We start from the raw sequence: 16,909 nt of genomic DNA, 5'->3' as shown, positions 1-16,909 counted from the left end.
AAGGGGAAGGGCCAGGAGGGACAGCTGAGGTACGCTGCCCTCGCACGTGGGTTGTAAATAAACCCCTGCTCTTCAAAGAGAAATGCCTCTCGGCAGTGGACAGATGGGTTGTAAATTATTAATTGCTGCTGCTGAAGGCCTGTCTAAACCAGAAGAGAGTGCCATGTCCCTCTGTAGCAGTGGGCTTTCTGGCCCAGGCTGAAGGATGGTTTTGCTTAGATTTTAATTTGTTGCCCTGTAATCGCCTATGGTTGGCCTTTGAGCAGGCTGGTGGTCCATGTAGAAAGTCAGAGAGGCTGAAAGCCGGTAGGAAGTGTCCATAAAGAAGAATAAAGTGCATTTGGAGGAAGCAAGGGACTGGCTGGTGTCTTGCCGGTATGGTGAGGACATGCCGCTTCTCCTACATGTGTGTCCGGTAAGCATTGGCAGGCTAATCTGGTCTTTACCAATTAAGTGTTTTCTAGGTAGTTACTTCTTGCCATCACTCTCCTGTAGATAACCCTTTATACTTTTTCCAGTTCTAACTGGGGTCTTATGAGAGACCAGTGTCTGCCTTCCTGAGCATCCGCCTTTTCATACTCCTTTGTCCCATCTCCCATCCAGAGCCTTTTTGGTTGGGAATTTATAATTCATCGTAGACAAAATATATTTGCTCTACCATTGTGCAGAAAACTTTCCACATCTTTACTCTTTCTTATGGAAAGTTTGGGGCGGGGGGGGGGGGGGGGGGGGGGGGGGCGGGGCGGAACTTTTAAAATGATTTATCCAGGATTTGGCTCATTACTGTATGGTTAAACCCAATTATCTGATTCTCTCTCTCAAGCTCTTAGTTTGGCCTATTACCTTTTGCTTTCCTTTTGATGGCAGCAGCCATCGAGCATGTGATTTTTCTGCTTTCTTTCTTAAGGCGTTTTAGTTTATTTGTTCATTGGAGTAAGTCTTGTTGCCCACTTGAATGTGGGGAAGCCGAAAACCCAAACACTTCCCTGTTAAATAAAACCCCAAGTGTGTTTACTGCTTTGAGAAGATCCTTGCCGTTGCAGGGCTTTCCCTGAGGTTACAAGGTGTTTTGCAGGCAGAAGTGAACTTGGTCTGCATGTAATGAGAATCGGGTATTTATTTAATCTCGGGCTTTTTGCTCGGCAACTTGGGTTCATCCAACTTCTCCTTCACTTGGAGCACAAGCAAAAATACATCCATCACTTCCCACAAGAGACCATGTGAGTGAGCCCTTCAAAGGTTCGTGTCTGGGCTTGTTCTGAAAAATTAAGTTATCATGATGACACAAGTTTCCTTTAGAAGTTCCAGTGCAGGTGGACACCCTGGAAAATCTGCTCAGCTGATAAAAACAAATATTGAGGGAAATGCTCGCCCCAAATCCCCTTGGTTTTGCCTTATGCCTGGGGCATAAGGGGTGTCCAACAGCGCAGCAGCAACCCGTCCCTTCTCCCATCAGGCATCCAGTCCACTCAGTGTGCCCATTAAGTCAACTGCTGTTGACTTTAGGGCAGAGCTGTAGGAAACTTTGTATTTTTTGCTTTAATCTCTTGTCCTGGGCCAGCTGCGTGGTGCCGGGACCCAGTTCATTCAGCTTGGGAATTAAGCTGAGCGCAACCGCATCCTTTCCACCCTTTTCCAGGGCAATTAATCACGAGTCGCTGGCTTGGTGCGGAGCAAGTGGCCCGCGAGGGCGATGGCATGTGGGCTCCGTGGTGACCCCGTGTTTTGGCGGGGGTGTGTGCAAGAGGGCAGGCGTAGGGGTGTGCATCCACCCTCAGCTCATCAGCACCCCTCTCCTGCTGCAGCTCAGCCTCCTTCTTGGCTCACTGAGCTTTTCTCTTCGAGCATCCCTATCCCCAGGGCAGAGTTATCCAGCATGGTCCTGCCCTGCTTTTGCCTCTCGGACCTGTAAGTCCTTCCTTCACTAACTTCCTTCCCCTTGATGCCAAAAAGGGTCAGTCTTTAAAAAAAACAAACACACACATATATATATAAAAAAATTTGGAAAGTAAATTTTAGAAGGTGCCAAGGAATTAATTGGGCAGAAATAATGTGAGGAAAAAAAGGAAAATAAACCAAAATCAAGATGATGGATTGCTGAATGGGCGGGGAGGAAGGCTTCCCTGCCCGCAGCTGCCCCACTGCACTGCACTTGATCGAGGGCTGGGGGCTGGGGAGGTGCATGGTCCTCCCCGGCTCTGTCTGGCGGGGGGGTGCCCCCGTGCCTGGGGTGCATGTGAGGGTGCATGGCAGGGGTCCCCCATAGCCGGCGGTGAGCAAGGCTGTATTTTTGGTGGGGCTCTGGGGGACACTTCACACCTTTCGTTCTCTCTCTTCCTTTCTTTTTTATTTTTTTTTTTTTAATAAAGAAGAATGTGGGGGGTGTCATTTCTGGGCTGGGAGGCGGTGGTCACCGACACCGATAAAGCACCCGTAGGTCCCTTTGCTGCCCTCTCGTCAGCCCAGGTGCGTTGGCACAAGGGCAGAGAGGTGCTGGCGAGACTCAGCATAACCTCAGCCTGATTTTGGCACTGGCAGCCGGGATGGCCGTGCTGGTGAGCAAGTCCTTGGGCTGCCATCCAAGTGACCTGGGCGGCTCGTCTTCTTCAGCGCCTTCCTCTTCATTTTCTCCTCCTGTCGCAGTAAAGCCAGGCTGCAGGGGGTTTGTTTTTGTTTTTTTTTTAATTTTTCACTTTTTCACCCCTCTCTCAAAGGTTTTCTCTCTCCTCTCTTCCCCTGTCTTTCCCATCTCTCTTGCCCCAGGCTACGCGCCGGTGACGGGGATGTGCCACCCGCTCCGCAGCTGCACCCTCAACCACGAAGACGGCTTCTCCTCGGCGTTTGTTGTCGCCCACGAGACTGGCCACGTGTAAGTCACGGGGACAGAGCTGGCTGTCCCCTTCGGCGGCGGGGGACAAGCGCGGTGGCGCCTCTTTCTTCGCAAAAGAGACTTTCTGCTGGTGCGGGCCCGTGGCATGCAATGGGCTGGCGTAAATCCCCCGGGAACCTGACTTTACACTGGCTTTTCCCACCAGGTTAGGCATGGAACACGACGGCCAGGGCAACCGCTGCGCTGATGAGACCAGCATGGGGAGCATCATGGCACCGCTGGTCCAGGCCGCCTTCCACCGCTACCACTGGTCCCGCTGCAGCAAGCAGGAGCTCAACCGCTACATTCAGTAAGTCAATTTTAATGAGGAGGGGATGTTCTCCCTTCAGACGGCACGACTGCCTGCATTTTGTACCCACCAGCTCCTGCGTGAAGCGAGCAGTGGACGGGTCCCCGTTGGGAATGCTTGTTTTGCCTGGAATAGCAAAGATGGGTCCTTGGGAGGTTATTTTCCCTTTTTTCTTCTACTGACAGCTTTGGTTCCTTGCACAAGTCTGAATTGGTTTTGGGCTGCAGAGGCTGGAGGCAAATAAGAGCCTGATAAAAGCTGAAGATGTCAACAGAGCAATAGTATGCAGAAGCTCTGTGCTGGTGGAGCCGAGATCCAGATCTCAAATATTTTTGTCGTTTGCTTTGGGCAGCCTGTGTGGTTTCCCCTTTAGGCTATAGTGTTCTGTGCTGCATAATAAAAAGGTGTAGAAACAGGCCAGCAGCTTTCTTGTGCATCGGGGCCAAGAAGAGTAGCGGGAAAGCAGGTGGCAGTGGTGGCACCCACTAGCACCAAGGTGCTCTGTGCCCCAGGGAGCCGCAGGCAGCGGAGGGATGCTTGTCTTTGGGTGACTCTGCACAGTTGGTCTTAGCTGGAAACAGGTTTTCCAGCAGCGGGTAGTTGGCATCAGCACCAAGAGGATTCAGATTTCTCAATATCTGAATTTGGAGAGAGGGCTGGATGTACGGGAAGGGTCGAAGGAGGGAAATCCTCCGTGTCTGACTCTGCTTTGCCTCTGCCTTGCACCTCTGCAGCTCCTACGACTGCCTCCTGGACGACCCCTTTGAGCACCAGTGGCCCACGTTACCCGAGCTGCCGGGCATTAACTACTCCATGGACGAGCAGTGCCGCTTCGACTTTGGGGTGGGCTACAAAACGTGCACGGCGGTGAGTAGGGCTTGCGCGGCCTCGTTGCCCCCCCACCCCGGGATGCCCAGCCGGGGGCTGCGGGGGCGACGAGGGGTGCCCTCAGCCCGCCGGGACTCCCCGCTGCCGTCCCAGCCCAGCTCCTCTGTGCTCCCCAGTTCCGCACCTTCGATCCCTGCAAGCAGCTGTGGTGCAGCCACCCGGACAACCCTTACTTCTGCAAAACCAAGAAGGGGCCACCCTTGGATGGGACCGAGTGCTCTCCGGGCAAGGTAGGGGCTGGTCCTGCCTGCCCCCTCCTCGGGAGGGGACAGGGACACCCTCGAGGGCAGCAGTTGGTGGGTGCCCTGTTTTTTTGGCTGGCATTACTCCTTCTTTTCCCCAGTTTGTGCTCAGATGAGGACTTTGTTTTTCTTCTGATCTGCCCGCTTCTGCGGAGAAGCGGGACTCGTTTTGTCACCTGGCAAAAGAGTGATGACATCATTACACATCCAACCTCATGATGTCATCAGGCTTTTACTTTAGGATCTCTTAGCATGCCCATTAGTACAGTATGAAAGCGTGGATATGTTGGAAAAGCTGCTGGCCCCTGTAGGTTTTGGGTGATTCTTTGCCGGAGAACAGTTGGGCGTAAGGCATCCAACAACTTTTGATGAGTTTCTGTATAAATCCCAGCAATCTCGCTGAAAATGCAGCCTCCTTGAGTGCTTGAATGGCGGTTTGCCAGAAGCTTCCAAAATGAGGCTTTCTGAAATATGTACAGATGTGTTACACATCGTGCTGGCATGTGGCTCCAGGGAACTGCAACATCTGGACTGGGGACGTCCACGGGCTGGTCAGTGTTTTGCCCATTCAGGGACCTTCCCCGTGTCTGTCACGTTGGCCACCGAAGGTACCGTTGGCTTTTCCCTAGGGCTGGCGTTAAACCCAGCTTCACGCCAGACATATACGTGCGTGGGAAGCTCTGGATTTCATTTACCAAAATGCCCAGCAGCTTGCTGCTCTGCTCTGTGCAAAAGTTGGGGTTCATCCCCCCTGTGCCAGCAAGGAGACATCCCCAGGGCTGGTCCAGTCCTGGACCCAGGTGTAATTCAGTGCCTGCCCGGGGATCTGCATGGGTAGAGAGACGCAGCTTGGCTGGAGAGAGAAAACCAGTCCAAGAACTCAAAAATACAGTGTTACGGAAAGAAAACCAAAGGGATTTGTTTTGCAGAGGGATCTTTGCCAGCCTTGTGCCTTCACTAGCCTTTTGCCTGGGTTTGTCCTTCCACATCCCGATCCCTCCGTGTCTGCAGCCGTGCAGCTTGTGTATCGTGTCTGGAGCAAATCACACCTCCTCTGTTGCCCGCTCTTCCAGCTATGATTTAAAAAACCAAAACACTTGCAAACAAGTAAACCCTGGAGAAAACCGTGACAACGTAACCCAGCTGCCAGCTTCCCACCTGATGTAAATCACCACTGTGCAGGCTCTTCTATACCAGATTCAAGCACAGATGTGTCAGGAACCTGCCCTGCTTATCCCTGCTCCTCTGCTGCATTTTCTGCTGCATGTCCCATCCGTGGAGCTGTGCTGGGCTCTCGGAGCGAAGCCACGGGCTGCTCGTGCTCCTTAGTCGGTCCTGAAGTGATGCAGCTTGCTCGTCCCCAGGCGTGCATGCCCAGGGGCCCGCTCCTAGTCCTGCTTCCAATAGGAGGGACGTGCCCGAGGGTATGATGAAGGGCACCTTCCTCCCGTGCTTTGCAAAACCGCGAGCCATTTTTTTAGCGGTGTGAGTGCAGGAGGGCTCTCTTTAGCGGTGCCGAGCGCTTTGGAAGAGGCAGGCGTGGAGCTCGCCCTTCTTTCTCCTCCCTTCCAGTGGTGCTTCAAGGGTCACTGCATCTGGAAGACGTCGGAGCAGCCTTACAGCCAGGATGGCAGCTGGAGCTCCTGGTCCAAGTTCGGCTCGTGCTCCAGGACCTGCGGGGGAGGCGTGCGCTCGCGCAGCCGGAGCTGCGACAACCCGCCGTACGTTTGGCCTTCACCTCCTTCCCTCCATTTTAACATGGGGTAAAACTGGAAGTGGCCGAGAGCCAGAGGTTCCTTGCTCTTCCCCTTGCGCGCTCGGTCAGCAGGGATGGGGACATCTGCTCCTGCATGAGCTGTGCCGTGTATTCGGGTGCTGAGCTACGTCACGTTTCCACAGCATCCTTCTCCTCCCCGATGCTCTTTTAACACACCCGCTTTATTTTCCAGCCCGGCGTATGGCGGGCGCCACTGCCCGGGAGCCACCTACGAGTACCAAGTGTGCAACGCCGAGGAGTGCCCGGGGCCCTACCAGGATTTCCGTGCCCAGCAGTGCTCCAAGCGCAACTCCTACTACACCCACCAGAACAGCAAGCACGCCTGGCTTCCCTACGAGCATCACGACGGTGAGCGGCGGCGGGTCCTAGCAAAGGAGCAGGAGCCCCGTTGCCTTCTCTCCCAGAGGAGGCCATGCCGGTGGCCATCACCATGGGATGGAGACTGTGCCAGCTGCACAGAGGTTGTTGGGTTGTGGAAAGCTCCTGAGCTGGAAACAAGAGTGCAATAAGCCAGCCTCAAGCAGCCGGGTCTTTAAAAATCAAATCTCTTGTGCTTGCCTTCAGGTGTCACGTAGAGAAACCCAGACGTTGCTCTGGTTCCTGTTGTCTCAAAGCGCGGCAGAGGTGGGCTGAGAAGATCAGCCTGTGTTGAAACCTCTCCCTGCTCCTCCTGCGCTAGCAAGAGGAGAGCCCCTTGTAATGGTAGCCAGAGATTAATCCGTTTGCGCTGCTTTAAAAGTTTTATCTCCGCTTTCCGCGTGCCAAAGCACGCAGAGGTCTTGTTTTCCTTGGAGACGGTGGGGCGACGGTGCTGCCTCCTCGCTCCCGGAGCTGCAGTGGGGAGCGTGCCACTCCGGGCTGGGATGGGAGCCAGGTCCGCCTGCCTGGCTTGGTATTCCTCATGCACGCGGCCAAGCGTCTTGCATTGCAGTGTCACGTAGCGTGTCCCGTCCAGTTGCCTTCTCTTAATTTCCCGAGTGTGCTGGGCAAAAGCGCAGGCTCTTGAGCAGCAAACGGACGCGGCAAAATAAGGCACGTGAATAGCCCGGGCTTTGGAAGTCTGGCTGTGCTTAGGGGTACAAGCTGAGATGGATCTTCAATCACCCTAACGTATTTCCACAAACCCTTTTTTTTCCCCCCTCCCTTTTTCCCCTTTACTTTTTATTTTGCCGCAGATGCTCAGAAGTGTGAGCTGATCTGCCGGTCCGAGGGAACGGGGGACGTGGTGTTCATGAATCAGGTTGTTCACGACGGTACCCGGTGCAGCTACCGAGACCCCTACAGCATCTGCGTCCGGGGCGAGTGCGTGGTGAGGAGCTGACGGCTGCTGCGCAACTGTCCCTGTCCTTTGCCTGTCCAGGAGAGAGCTCATGCATCCCCTTGACCCACTGCCCCTTGGGGACGCATGTTTTAGCCCGGGGACCGACCCTGTGTGCAGCAAAGGGGATGGCGGACCGATGGGATGGGCTGCAGGGATGTAACCCCGTGCTTGTCTTCTCTTCCCCACGGGTGACAGCACGTCGGCTGTGACAAGGAGGTCGGCTCCCTGAAGCAGGACGACAAGTGTGGGGTCTGCGGGGGGGACAACTCCCACTGCCGGACGGTGAAGGGCACGCTGGCCAAGACCCCCAAGCAGCCGGGTGAGCGGGCTGGATGGGTTTGGGAGCGGATTCGGTCAGGGTCAGCTGGATTCACGTATGGGTACGAGCGGGTACGTGTCTGGTTGGAGCAAACCTGCTCTTTCTCTTCCCTCCATCCTTCCTCCCTCCCTTTCAGCAGGTGTTTTGAAGATGTTTGAGATTCCAGCCGGGGCGAGGCATCTTCAGATAGAAGAGATGGAGCCGGCATCCCACAGCATCGGTGAGTATGCTATAATTCACCTCTCCCTTCACCTGCTACCTCTTTCTCAGGCCTATTGTGACAATTCCCACCCAAAGGGTCTTATTTGGGTCATTCCAGTCCTTCAAAGGCAGTTACCAGAGGAAATGACGTTGAAATACCTCCTTTCTCCTCCAGCTGTTAAGAATCAAGCCACAGGTAACTTCATCCTTAACGCCAAGGGCAAAGAAGCCAAAAGCCAAGTGTTCATTGAGATGGGCTTGGAGTGGGAATACACCGTTGAACACGGCAAGGAGAGCCTGAAAACCAGCGGTCCTCTGCACGAGGCCATCAGCGTTTTGGTAAGCCTGGCTGACACATCCTCTGGGGATGCTGGGGACAACCATCACCCAGCGGTACAGAGAGGGCGGGTGGAGTGAGATGGGATGTAAGAGGTGGTGGAAGGACTTTGGTAGAGAAAGAATGTAGGGCATGCCATTAAAACCAGGGGAATGAGCTAGCCAAAAGCAAGGGGCAATGAGCCGCGTGCAAGAATGGTGTAAGGACGCCTTGCTCAGGTGCTTGCCTTTGAGTCCAACTGTATTTTGCTCTGTGCAGCAATTGCTTATGACTCCACGTCTCATTTTAGTTATACTGGTATTTGGGGGAGTTAGGGATGGGGTTCCCTGCGAAGGGTAGGTTTGCACTCGTGTCCATCCCCGTGGCCGGCGCTGGCTTTGGGTGTAGACTGTGGTCCTGCGGGTCAGAGGAGAGGCCAGGGGCATGCGACCCAAGGCTGGAGTTGGGACGTTTGGGCAGCGTTTTTCTTCACAACTGGAGAGATACGTTCCTGAAGGGTAGACTCTGTGTTCAGAGCCCACCTACTCATAGAATCATAGAATCATTTAGATTGGAGAAGACCTTCAAGATCATTAAGTCCCAACGATCAACCATGCTCACTAAACCATGTCCTGAAGTGCCTTGTCTACGCGCTTTTTGAATACTTCCAGGGATGGTGACTCAACCGCTTCCCTGGACAGCCTGTTCCAAAGTCTGACAACCCTTTCAGTAAAGAAATTTTTCCTAATATCCAACCTAAACCTCCCCTGCTGCAACTTGAGGCCATTTCCTCTCGTCCTATCGCTTGTTACTTGGGAGAAGAGACCAGCACCCACCTCACTACAACCCCCTTTCAGGTAGTTGTAGAGAGCAATAAGGTCTCCCCTCAGCCTCCTTATCTCCAGGCTAAACAACCCCAGTTCCTTCGGGTGCTCCTCATAAGACTTGTGCTCCAGGCCCTTCACCAGCTCGGTTGCCCTTCTCTGGGCACGCTCCAGCACCGCAATGTCTTTCCTGTAGTGAGGGGCCCAAAACTGAACACAGGACTCGAGGTGCGGCCTCACCAGTGCCCAGTACAGGGGGATGATCGCCTCCCTGCTCCTGCTGGCCACACTGGTTCTGATACAGGCCAGGATGCCGTTGGCCTTCTTGGCCACCTGGGCACACTGCCGGCTCATATTCAGCCGTCTGTCAACCAGCACCCCCAGGTCTTTTTCCGCCGGGCAGCTTTCCAGCCACTCTTCCGCAAGCCTGTAGCGCTGCATGGGGTTGTTGTGACCAAAGTGCAGGACCCAGCACTCAGCCTTGTTGAACCTCATACAGTTGGCCTCAGCCCAATTGATCCAGCCTGTCCAGATCCCTCTATAGAGCCTTCCTACCCTCAAGCAGGTCAACCCTCCCTCCCAATTTGGTGTTGTAATCATGTTGGAGGCAGTAATGGGGTTTGTTTCTCCTACTCTTGTGTTCTGTACCATATGGCCATTGTTCACTTCTTTTTTTTTTTTTTTTTTTCTTTGATGGCCTCGTCTTCCCTTTCCTCTCCCATGGCATCACTCCTTCCTCTCCTTCCCCCTCTCTGATCGTCCTCTCTCTGCCTGCAGGTCATCCCTCAGGAGGAGGAGGCGAGGAGCAGCCTGATGTACCGGTACATCATCCATGAAGACCTGCTGCCCATGATCGGAAACAACAACGTCCTGCTTGAGGAGATGGATTCCTACGAGTGGGCCCTCAAGAGCTGGTCTCAGTGCTCCAAGGCGTGCGGAGGAGGTAGTTTTTCCTTCATAGCAGCCTACAGTGCGTGTTTGGGAGGACACTTGGGTATGTTGGGTAGCACGTGAGCCCTTTGGGGCATCTCTGGCTTGGAAACACGCAGATGCTGTTTTAAAGCGTTTCTCCCTAAGATCACACATTGCAAGGCTTTAGACCTAGACCTGGTCCTGCTTGGAGGCCTGGCTTTCTTCTCCATGCCCATACCCATGTTCTTTGCACCTCTGTAATTTGGGGGACCTACCACATGGGAACATGAGTGTTAAAAACCATTATTGCAGAGCAGTTTAGGTGAGCATTTTAGCCAGTTTTTTATGAAAACAGGCTTATGTGATCATGTGTGCATACCTTTGTCTATCCATGTAGCTGAGATGACTTTTGAATTCCTTGGCTGTTTTTAGCAGGATTTGAGCCAAGGAGTAGCAATCTTGCAGATGACTGGTGGTGGCAGGGGGTGGACCAGAGTCCTCCAGAGGTCACTTCCAACCTCCCTGACCCTCAAATAGTGGAGAAGACCTCGCGCTTCCACCTTGCATCGGCCAGCCCATGGTTGGAAGATTTTTGGGACTTGCAGAGCTGGAAAGCGAGCTCTCGTTGGCTTCCCAGACCTTGCTGCAGCCTGGCTCCCAGCAAGGTGGCAGGCAGCTCATGGTTAAGCCTGGCTTAGCCCCAGTCTGGTCTGGTCCCAAGCAAGCGCAGCTTATTTGACAAATTAGAGCAGTGCTTTGGCTGGGCTTGCAATGTGCTGCTTTTCCTCCCCCCCCCCCCCCCATCTGGAGCAATAAAACTGAATTTTTAGCTTGCTAAATGCTCATGGGGCTGGGGTGTCTGTCTCCACCAAGAAACTCTGACGTTTTGACCTGGGTTTTGGGGAGAGCAGCTTGGGGGAGGGAGGTGGCGGGGGAAGGCTGAGTCTGCCTCGCCCCTCTCTGCGTGTGCACCCCACTGCGAGCTGGGTGACCCCAGGAGCCTGGGGGGCGTCTGGCACCCACACGAGCATCTTCTGCAAGCCTGGGTGAAGCACCGCTTGGGTCCCACCTGAGCGGTGACATCCGAGAGCACGCGTCCCAGCGGGGATGCAGGAGGGGACTGGGCAGGGAGCCGGTGGGACCCCCGCACCCATTGCCTCACCGCCCATGCTCTGCCCCTCCCAGGCATCCAGTACACCAAGTACGGTTGCCGGCGGAAAAGCGACAACCGGATGGTGCATAGAAACTTCTGCGACAACGGCAAGAAGCCGAAGCCGATCCGGCGGCGTTGTAACCTCCAGGAGTGCTCCCAGCCAGCGTAAGTCCTCCCCGTCCATCCCAAGGTGCTCCCATCCCCTCTATGGGGGGGATGCTGGCCGCTTCCCGGGTCGGGCATCCCCTCTTAACGCCTTCGCGGTGTCCGTCTTTCCAACCCCTGGCAGCTGGGTGGCCGAGGAATGGGGTGCCTGCAGCAGGTCCTGCGGCAAGCTGGGGGTGCAGGCGCGGGCGGTGCAGTGCGTGCAGCGCTTGCAGGACGGCACCAACCGAACCCTGCACACCAAATACTGCACCGGCCAGCGGCCCGAGACGCGCCGGCCCTGCAGCCGCCTGCCCTGTCCCGCACAGTGGAGGACGGGCGCTTGGTCGGAGGTGAGCTGGTGAAGGGGGAGGAAGCCCCCCCCCCCGAGCGCACGGTGGGGTCGGGAGGAGGGGTATAGGAGCTGGGTGTGAAGGCCAGGTGCTTATAGAGCAGGCGGGTCTCATAGGGATGGAGATAAAGGTATGAGAGCCCGTGATTTTTTCACCAAAGTTTGTGGGGAAACTCAAAATTAGACAGGGGATATAGCGTCCCTGTGCGCCCCAGCGGAGAACGTTTGGGGTTTGCTGGAGAGGGGGAGGAAAAACCCTTATTAGAAAGCAGTATTCAGCTGAGGAGTCATTATTTGCCAATAAATACTCCTCCAGGGTGGCTATTGGGGCATGCCAGCTCCCCCCAATCCATCCCTGACTGTCTGTCTGTCTGTCTGGGCGCAGTGCTCGGCGAGCTGCGGGGAAGGCGTCCAGCAACGGCAGGTGGTATGCAAAGGCAGCGAGAGTGGTGGGCGCTGCGAGGGGGACAAGCCGGAGACCGTCCAGGGTTGCCACGTGGCCCTCTGTCCGGGTGAGAGAAGGAGGAGGAGGTGCGAGGAGGGGGGGGGGACGGGACAGGGACGACGCACCGGTGGGGACCAACCTTCATGCATGCCTCCAGCCCATCTTGGCTTCAGGGGGATGCCAGCAAAGAAGGTCGGGTTGAAAGTCCCTGATGGTGCTGGCCGAGAAAGGGTTAAACGCCAGCCCACATATTGCACTTTTCTGCTCTTGGCCCTGATATTTGCTGTAGATGGTTTTGGATTTTCTGGCAGCTTGGGTATGATGGAGATGGGCACCTTGGAGTTTATCTTGGGGGTTTTTTGGGTGGCTTAAGCGCTGGGTCAACTGGGTGCTCGCCAAGGGGCCTCATTTTGAAGGAGATCCCTTAAAACAAACAAAAAACGCCACCAAAACCCCTCCTAAGGTATTTCAAGTGCCCCCAACCTCCCGTGGTGGCTGGCCATCATGGTGCTCTCTCCGCAGGAAACCTCTCCGGCATCACCGCCAGCGCCGACGCCGATGACCACGGCACGCCCAAAGGGCAGCGGGTGCCCCAGGACGGGGCCAAAAACCCTGTTAGCAAGATCTCCTCCAGTAAGTGGCCCTGCTTGGGTAAGGATGATGCTTCCCAGGAGAACAGGAGAACCCTCCCGAGGGCTTCTGCAGCTCCCCGTGGGAAACGGAGGCGGGTGGGAGTGAGGACGCACATCCAGCAGTGGTTTTGGGGAGTTTTATCCTCTGTTGTTTCATCCCTGAGGCCTCTGCTTGCAAAGCCTGCCGCTCGGTTGCCATCTCGTGGAGTCTGGGATCTTGCAGTTTCCACTGCCTTTGGCTGGGCACCGCGTCGCACTCCCTTTGTCTCCCGGATTTTATGCCCTTTCCTTTTTACCTCGAACTTTTTTTTCAGTCTCCCGTGTTTGCCCGAGCAGGGAGATGGCTTTTGGCCCTTGCTCCAAGCAAGGGATTGCTTAGAGTTTTTCAAAGCTGGGGCGAGATGCATCACGATCTGATTTAAAGTGCTGGTTTGGAGCATCCCTTGCTCTCTGTTTTTCCTCCCGTGCGCAGAAACCTCGAGCGCTTTGCCTTCGTTTTCCAGCTCCTTCACCCCGCCTTCCTATACAAGCATTGCCAAAATTGCCGTCTCGGGGCAGAGAGCAATTATAGGTTTGGCAGCATCCTGCAACGAGGGGGGCACCTCGTTGCCTTTGGGACCACCAGCAAGGTGCAGGGGATGGGAGCCTAACGCCACCGTCATCTCGCGCGCTGTCTGACGCTTCTCTGTCCCTCTGCAGGGGAGCCTTGCCTTGGGGACAAGTCCATCTTCTGCCAGATGGAGGTCCTGGCTCGCTACTGCTCCATCCCCGGCTACAACAAGCTCTGCTGCGAATCCTGCGGCAAGAAAGCCTCCTCCACCACCGGCTCGCCCCCCGCCACCGGCCCCAGCGCTCCCCCGGGAACCGCCGCTCCCAGCCCCGCTCCGCCGCTGTTCTCCCCCAATCCCACCGTCCCTGCACGGGGGGGACCCGGTGGGGACCCCACGCCGGCATCTCGAGCCGGGCCGGTTGCCGGTGGAGGAGGGATGCCCGGCAGCGGTGTTTTCCCCGGGGGGCTGCCAGCCCTGAGGGAGCCGGGCAGGGGCCAGGCAGCCAGGTAACCCACTCGGGACCACCTCGCCGTGGGGCGGGGGAAGTCTTTCACCTCCCTCCCTTCCTCCCTTTCCTCCTCCTCCTCCCACTCTTTTTCCTCTCCTCTCCACTTCCAGCGATGGTTTTCATGGGCGGCACTGCCAGGTTTGGAAATGACCTGGCTCACCCAGAAATTCCCAGGAAAACTACTTTTTTCTCATGATCTCCCCCGCCCTCCCAGTTGTGGCGTGGGGTTTTTTTTTGACAGCGCCACAGGAAAAAAGGTGAAAAGGAGCAAAAAAAAAAGTGACAGCGGCTTGGCTGCGGGTAGACGGGCTGCTTCCTCCCAAGGTGCTAAAAAAAGAGATTTCGGGGGGGGGGCTTTAATGTTGTTTTTTCCTTCCCCATGCCCCCGAGATGTGCTGGAGAGGAGGGTCCTGGCTCGGGGTTCAGCCCCAGTGCTCGGAGCTTGGGAGTAGCAATGGGAGGGTGCTGCGAATTTGGGGGGACAAGCAACTGGAGGGAGGCGGTGAGATGGGGAGGGGGAAATGTCAGGAAATGCCCAAACTGCTGCCCTGGGCTGTCTCTGTTGGGGTAGAGGGTTTGGGAAGCAAGTCTGGGGGAAGGATGGAGCGTGAAAACCAATAGACCAGCTTCTGTCCTGCAGGAGATGTTCCAGGCAACTTTAACGTGAGCAATAAGAACAAGGTCAAAGACCAAAAATACATGTAAAAAAATGCCTGTCACCCGGCGGTGACTTTTTAGCCAATACTGCCCTTGGCCAGCCTTGAGCTGATACTGATGCGCAGCCTCCCCAGGACCACCAGCCTCATCCCTGCACCCTTGCACCCAGTGCCTGTGGGGCATCGACTCCTTTCAGAGGGAAATGGGGACGACTGGGAAGCCAGGAATGGATTTTAGGGGCAGTTACAAAGAAAGGAGAGAGGAAGATTAATCTGCGTCCTTTTTGTCGCTTGGGAGGGGCTGAAAGGGAGACGATTAACGCCGTTAAAAAATATTGTGCCAAGTACTAAACGTATGCACAGCACTTTAGGAGCCTAGGGCTGCGTGCAGCTTGCTTGGTGTCAGGCCAGCTCTGGGCACAGGGTCTGCCTGGAGGAGTTACAGTCCTCAAAACCTCCCCAGAGCGGGGTCAGGCAGCCTGCTGTGTCCCCGAGGGGGCTGCCGCGGTTTCGGTGCTTAGGGGTGTGCAGCAGGACGGGGCATCTCGAGGGGCACTGCTCGAGCTCTTCAGGTGTCCAGGGCTTGCTGGCGAGGCAGCCAGGGGTGCTCAGCACGTTGGTTTTAGGGCACGCTGCTGATCGATGCTGGTGCTTTCAGTGCCGGGGCAGAGCGCTGCAGCGGTAGCGCTTGTGTGGCTGCAAGAAACTTGAGGTCGGGGCATCTCGGAGGAGCTCACGTCGGTGTGCGAGCTCCCCTCAGCCTTTGCTGGTCCGGCGTGGATTGCAGCAGGGGAGAGGTTGAGGTACACGCTTTAATTGAACCGAATGGAGACCCCTGTGCTTTCCTGATGTTTTAAGCATTGGACTCGCTCTGCAATGCTCCTCCGGAGCTACCCAACAGTACAGAAAGGGCTGAAGAGATGTTAAGAGGGCAGTTTGTGCACCCTCCTGCCCCCGGATCGCCTTCAAGCCAAGGCTGGACGAGGAGCGTTTATGGAACTACTCTTAAAAGCACCTGAGGCCGGAGGTCCCCTGCTCTTTGGCATGAAGTGGGCTTCACGAAAGACGAAACAAAGCCACACGTCTGTCTGAGCCAAGCAACCAGCACACCTCGTGGGAGCAGACAGACGGAGGGATGCCTATGAAACGCTGCGGCGGGGTGCCCAGGTCCGAGGCGTTGCTGGTATCGGTACCCACAGGATTGACGAGACGCTCTGGATGTACCAGGGTGGGATTCAGCCCTCGGACTGCTGACACTGCCGCCGTGCCCCTTGCCAGCCTGTCCACCAGTACCGCCCTCCGCGGGAGTGCCAGCATTTATTTATTGTGCCAAAGATAACGCTTTGTTTACTCTTCAAGGAGCATCTTTCCCCTGCGGCGCGGTGCAGGGTGTGCCGCAGCCTTCTCCTGCTGCTGGGACAGCCCTGGGCTGGCTCAGGGCAGGACTGAGCTTGCTTTGCCTTTCCCTGCCCCAAGCAAGTCTTTTCTCCAGCGTTCAGCCCCCTGCCTTGGAGGCATTGAATAAAAACACACACCACCACCACCACCACCCCCCCCCCCATCAAAAATGGGCTGTAATGTCTCCAGGGCGCAGTAGATGTGCGTGCATGCGTGCGTGCTCGCTCCTTCCTCCCAAATTCTCGTCTGCACCCCTCCTTTCAGTGCTGTCCTGGGTGGGCGTTAGTGCTTTATTGCATTAGGAATATTTGCAGTGGTTCCTTGCTATACCTCGGAGGAGAGCGGTGGCTCAGGACTGGCCCAGTCCCCTCGCACCCCATAGCCGGGGTGCCTGGGGGGGGGGCTTCGGGGCAAGGGGGCTGCGCTGCAGGTGCTAACCCCTGCCTCTAGCCAAGAGAGGCGGGTGAGATTTAAAGCAAGGTGCGATAAACCCCCCCCCCCCCCCCTCCTTTGCCACATGTGGATGCTGTGGGGCGGTGATGCTGCAGGGTTGGGACCCAGCACTGGGTATTTATTCCAGGCGAGCGCAAGAAGCGCCTAGGGCGGGCTGAGGTTGGGCGGTTTCTCGCCGTACGGATGCCACGGTGCGTGGAAAGCTGCGGCGTGGGGATGTAACGCTGCGACAGCCCAGCTCCCAGCAGGGATTTGGTCCTGTCTTTGGGAGGAGGGGGTGCGTCTGGTTCCCCCCCCCCATCCTCCTGAGCCAGGCAGACGCACCAAGTCATTCCTGTGATGTAACCTTGTTCAGTGTTACAATGATGTATAAAGTTTTGTACATACGAGATTCAGAGCTTTTTAACTTTTAATATTTATTAATTTTGTTGGGTTCTCTTTTTTTTTTTTTTTTTTTTTTTTTTAACTCTAACATAATGTAAAAAAAATAAATAAATCCACACCAAAATCTCTTTCTGTTGATTTATTTGGGGGATGGGTGTGTGAGGGGGGGGAAATACGATCGTGACCTGTGTGTGGTTGTTGAAAGAAGTGGATTTCACACAGTGAGCCACCACCTCTTTATTTTATTTCAACTC

The 16,909-nt window shown here is 55.6% G+C and overlaps 1 protein-coding gene across 4 annotated transcripts in view; it reads left to right on the top strand.

The window, feature by feature from the left end:
• The window catches only part of ADAMTS14 (ADAM metallopeptidase with thrombospondin type 1 motif 14), a 37,774-nt gene extending 21,821 nt beyond the window's left edge, over positions 1-15,953 (top strand). For 2 of the 4 annotated variants that reach the window (XM_049811026.1, XM_049811024.1), the window contains exons 7-22: positions 2,764-2,869; positions 3,036-3,179; positions 3,914-4,046; positions 4,184-4,297; positions 5,882-6,030; positions 6,259-6,434; positions 7,262-7,395; positions 7,603-7,726; positions 7,866-7,946; positions 8,103-8,266; positions 9,845-10,010; positions 11,165-11,297; positions 11,422-11,629; positions 12,014-12,140; positions 12,596-12,706; positions 13,405-15,953. In XM_049811026.1, coding sequence (XP_049666983.1) covers positions 2,764-2,869; positions 3,036-3,179; positions 3,914-4,046; positions 4,184-4,297; positions 5,882-6,030; positions 6,259-6,434; positions 7,262-7,395; positions 7,603-7,726; positions 7,866-7,946; positions 8,103-8,266; positions 9,845-10,010; positions 11,165-11,297; positions 11,422-11,629; positions 12,014-12,140; positions 12,596-12,706; positions 13,405-13,766 — 2,432 coding nt within the window. In that variant the 3' untranslated portion in view covers positions 13,767-15,953. Of the gene's footprint in view, positions 1-2,763; positions 2,870-3,035; positions 3,180-3,913; positions 4,047-4,183; positions 4,298-5,881; positions 6,031-6,258; positions 6,435-7,261; positions 7,396-7,602; positions 7,727-7,862; positions 7,947-8,102; positions 8,267-9,844; positions 10,011-11,164; positions 11,298-11,421; positions 11,630-12,013; positions 12,141-12,595; positions 12,707-13,404 lie in introns of all 4 variants that reach the window. The other 2 variants (XM_049811025.1, XM_049811023.1) reach the window with 1 other exon arrangement.
• The last annotated feature ends 956 nt before the right edge of the window (positions 15,954-16,909 follow it).

The sequence above is a fragment of the Accipiter gentilis genome, chromosome 9 (assembly GCF_929443795.1).
Source record: "Accipiter gentilis chromosome 9, bAccGen1.1, whole genome shotgun sequence".
In the NCBI taxonomy this organism is placed as follows: Eukaryota; Metazoa; Chordata; class Aves; order Accipitriformes; family Accipitridae; genus Astur; species Astur gentilis.
This window is presented reverse-complemented; position numbering and strand designations above follow the sequence as displayed.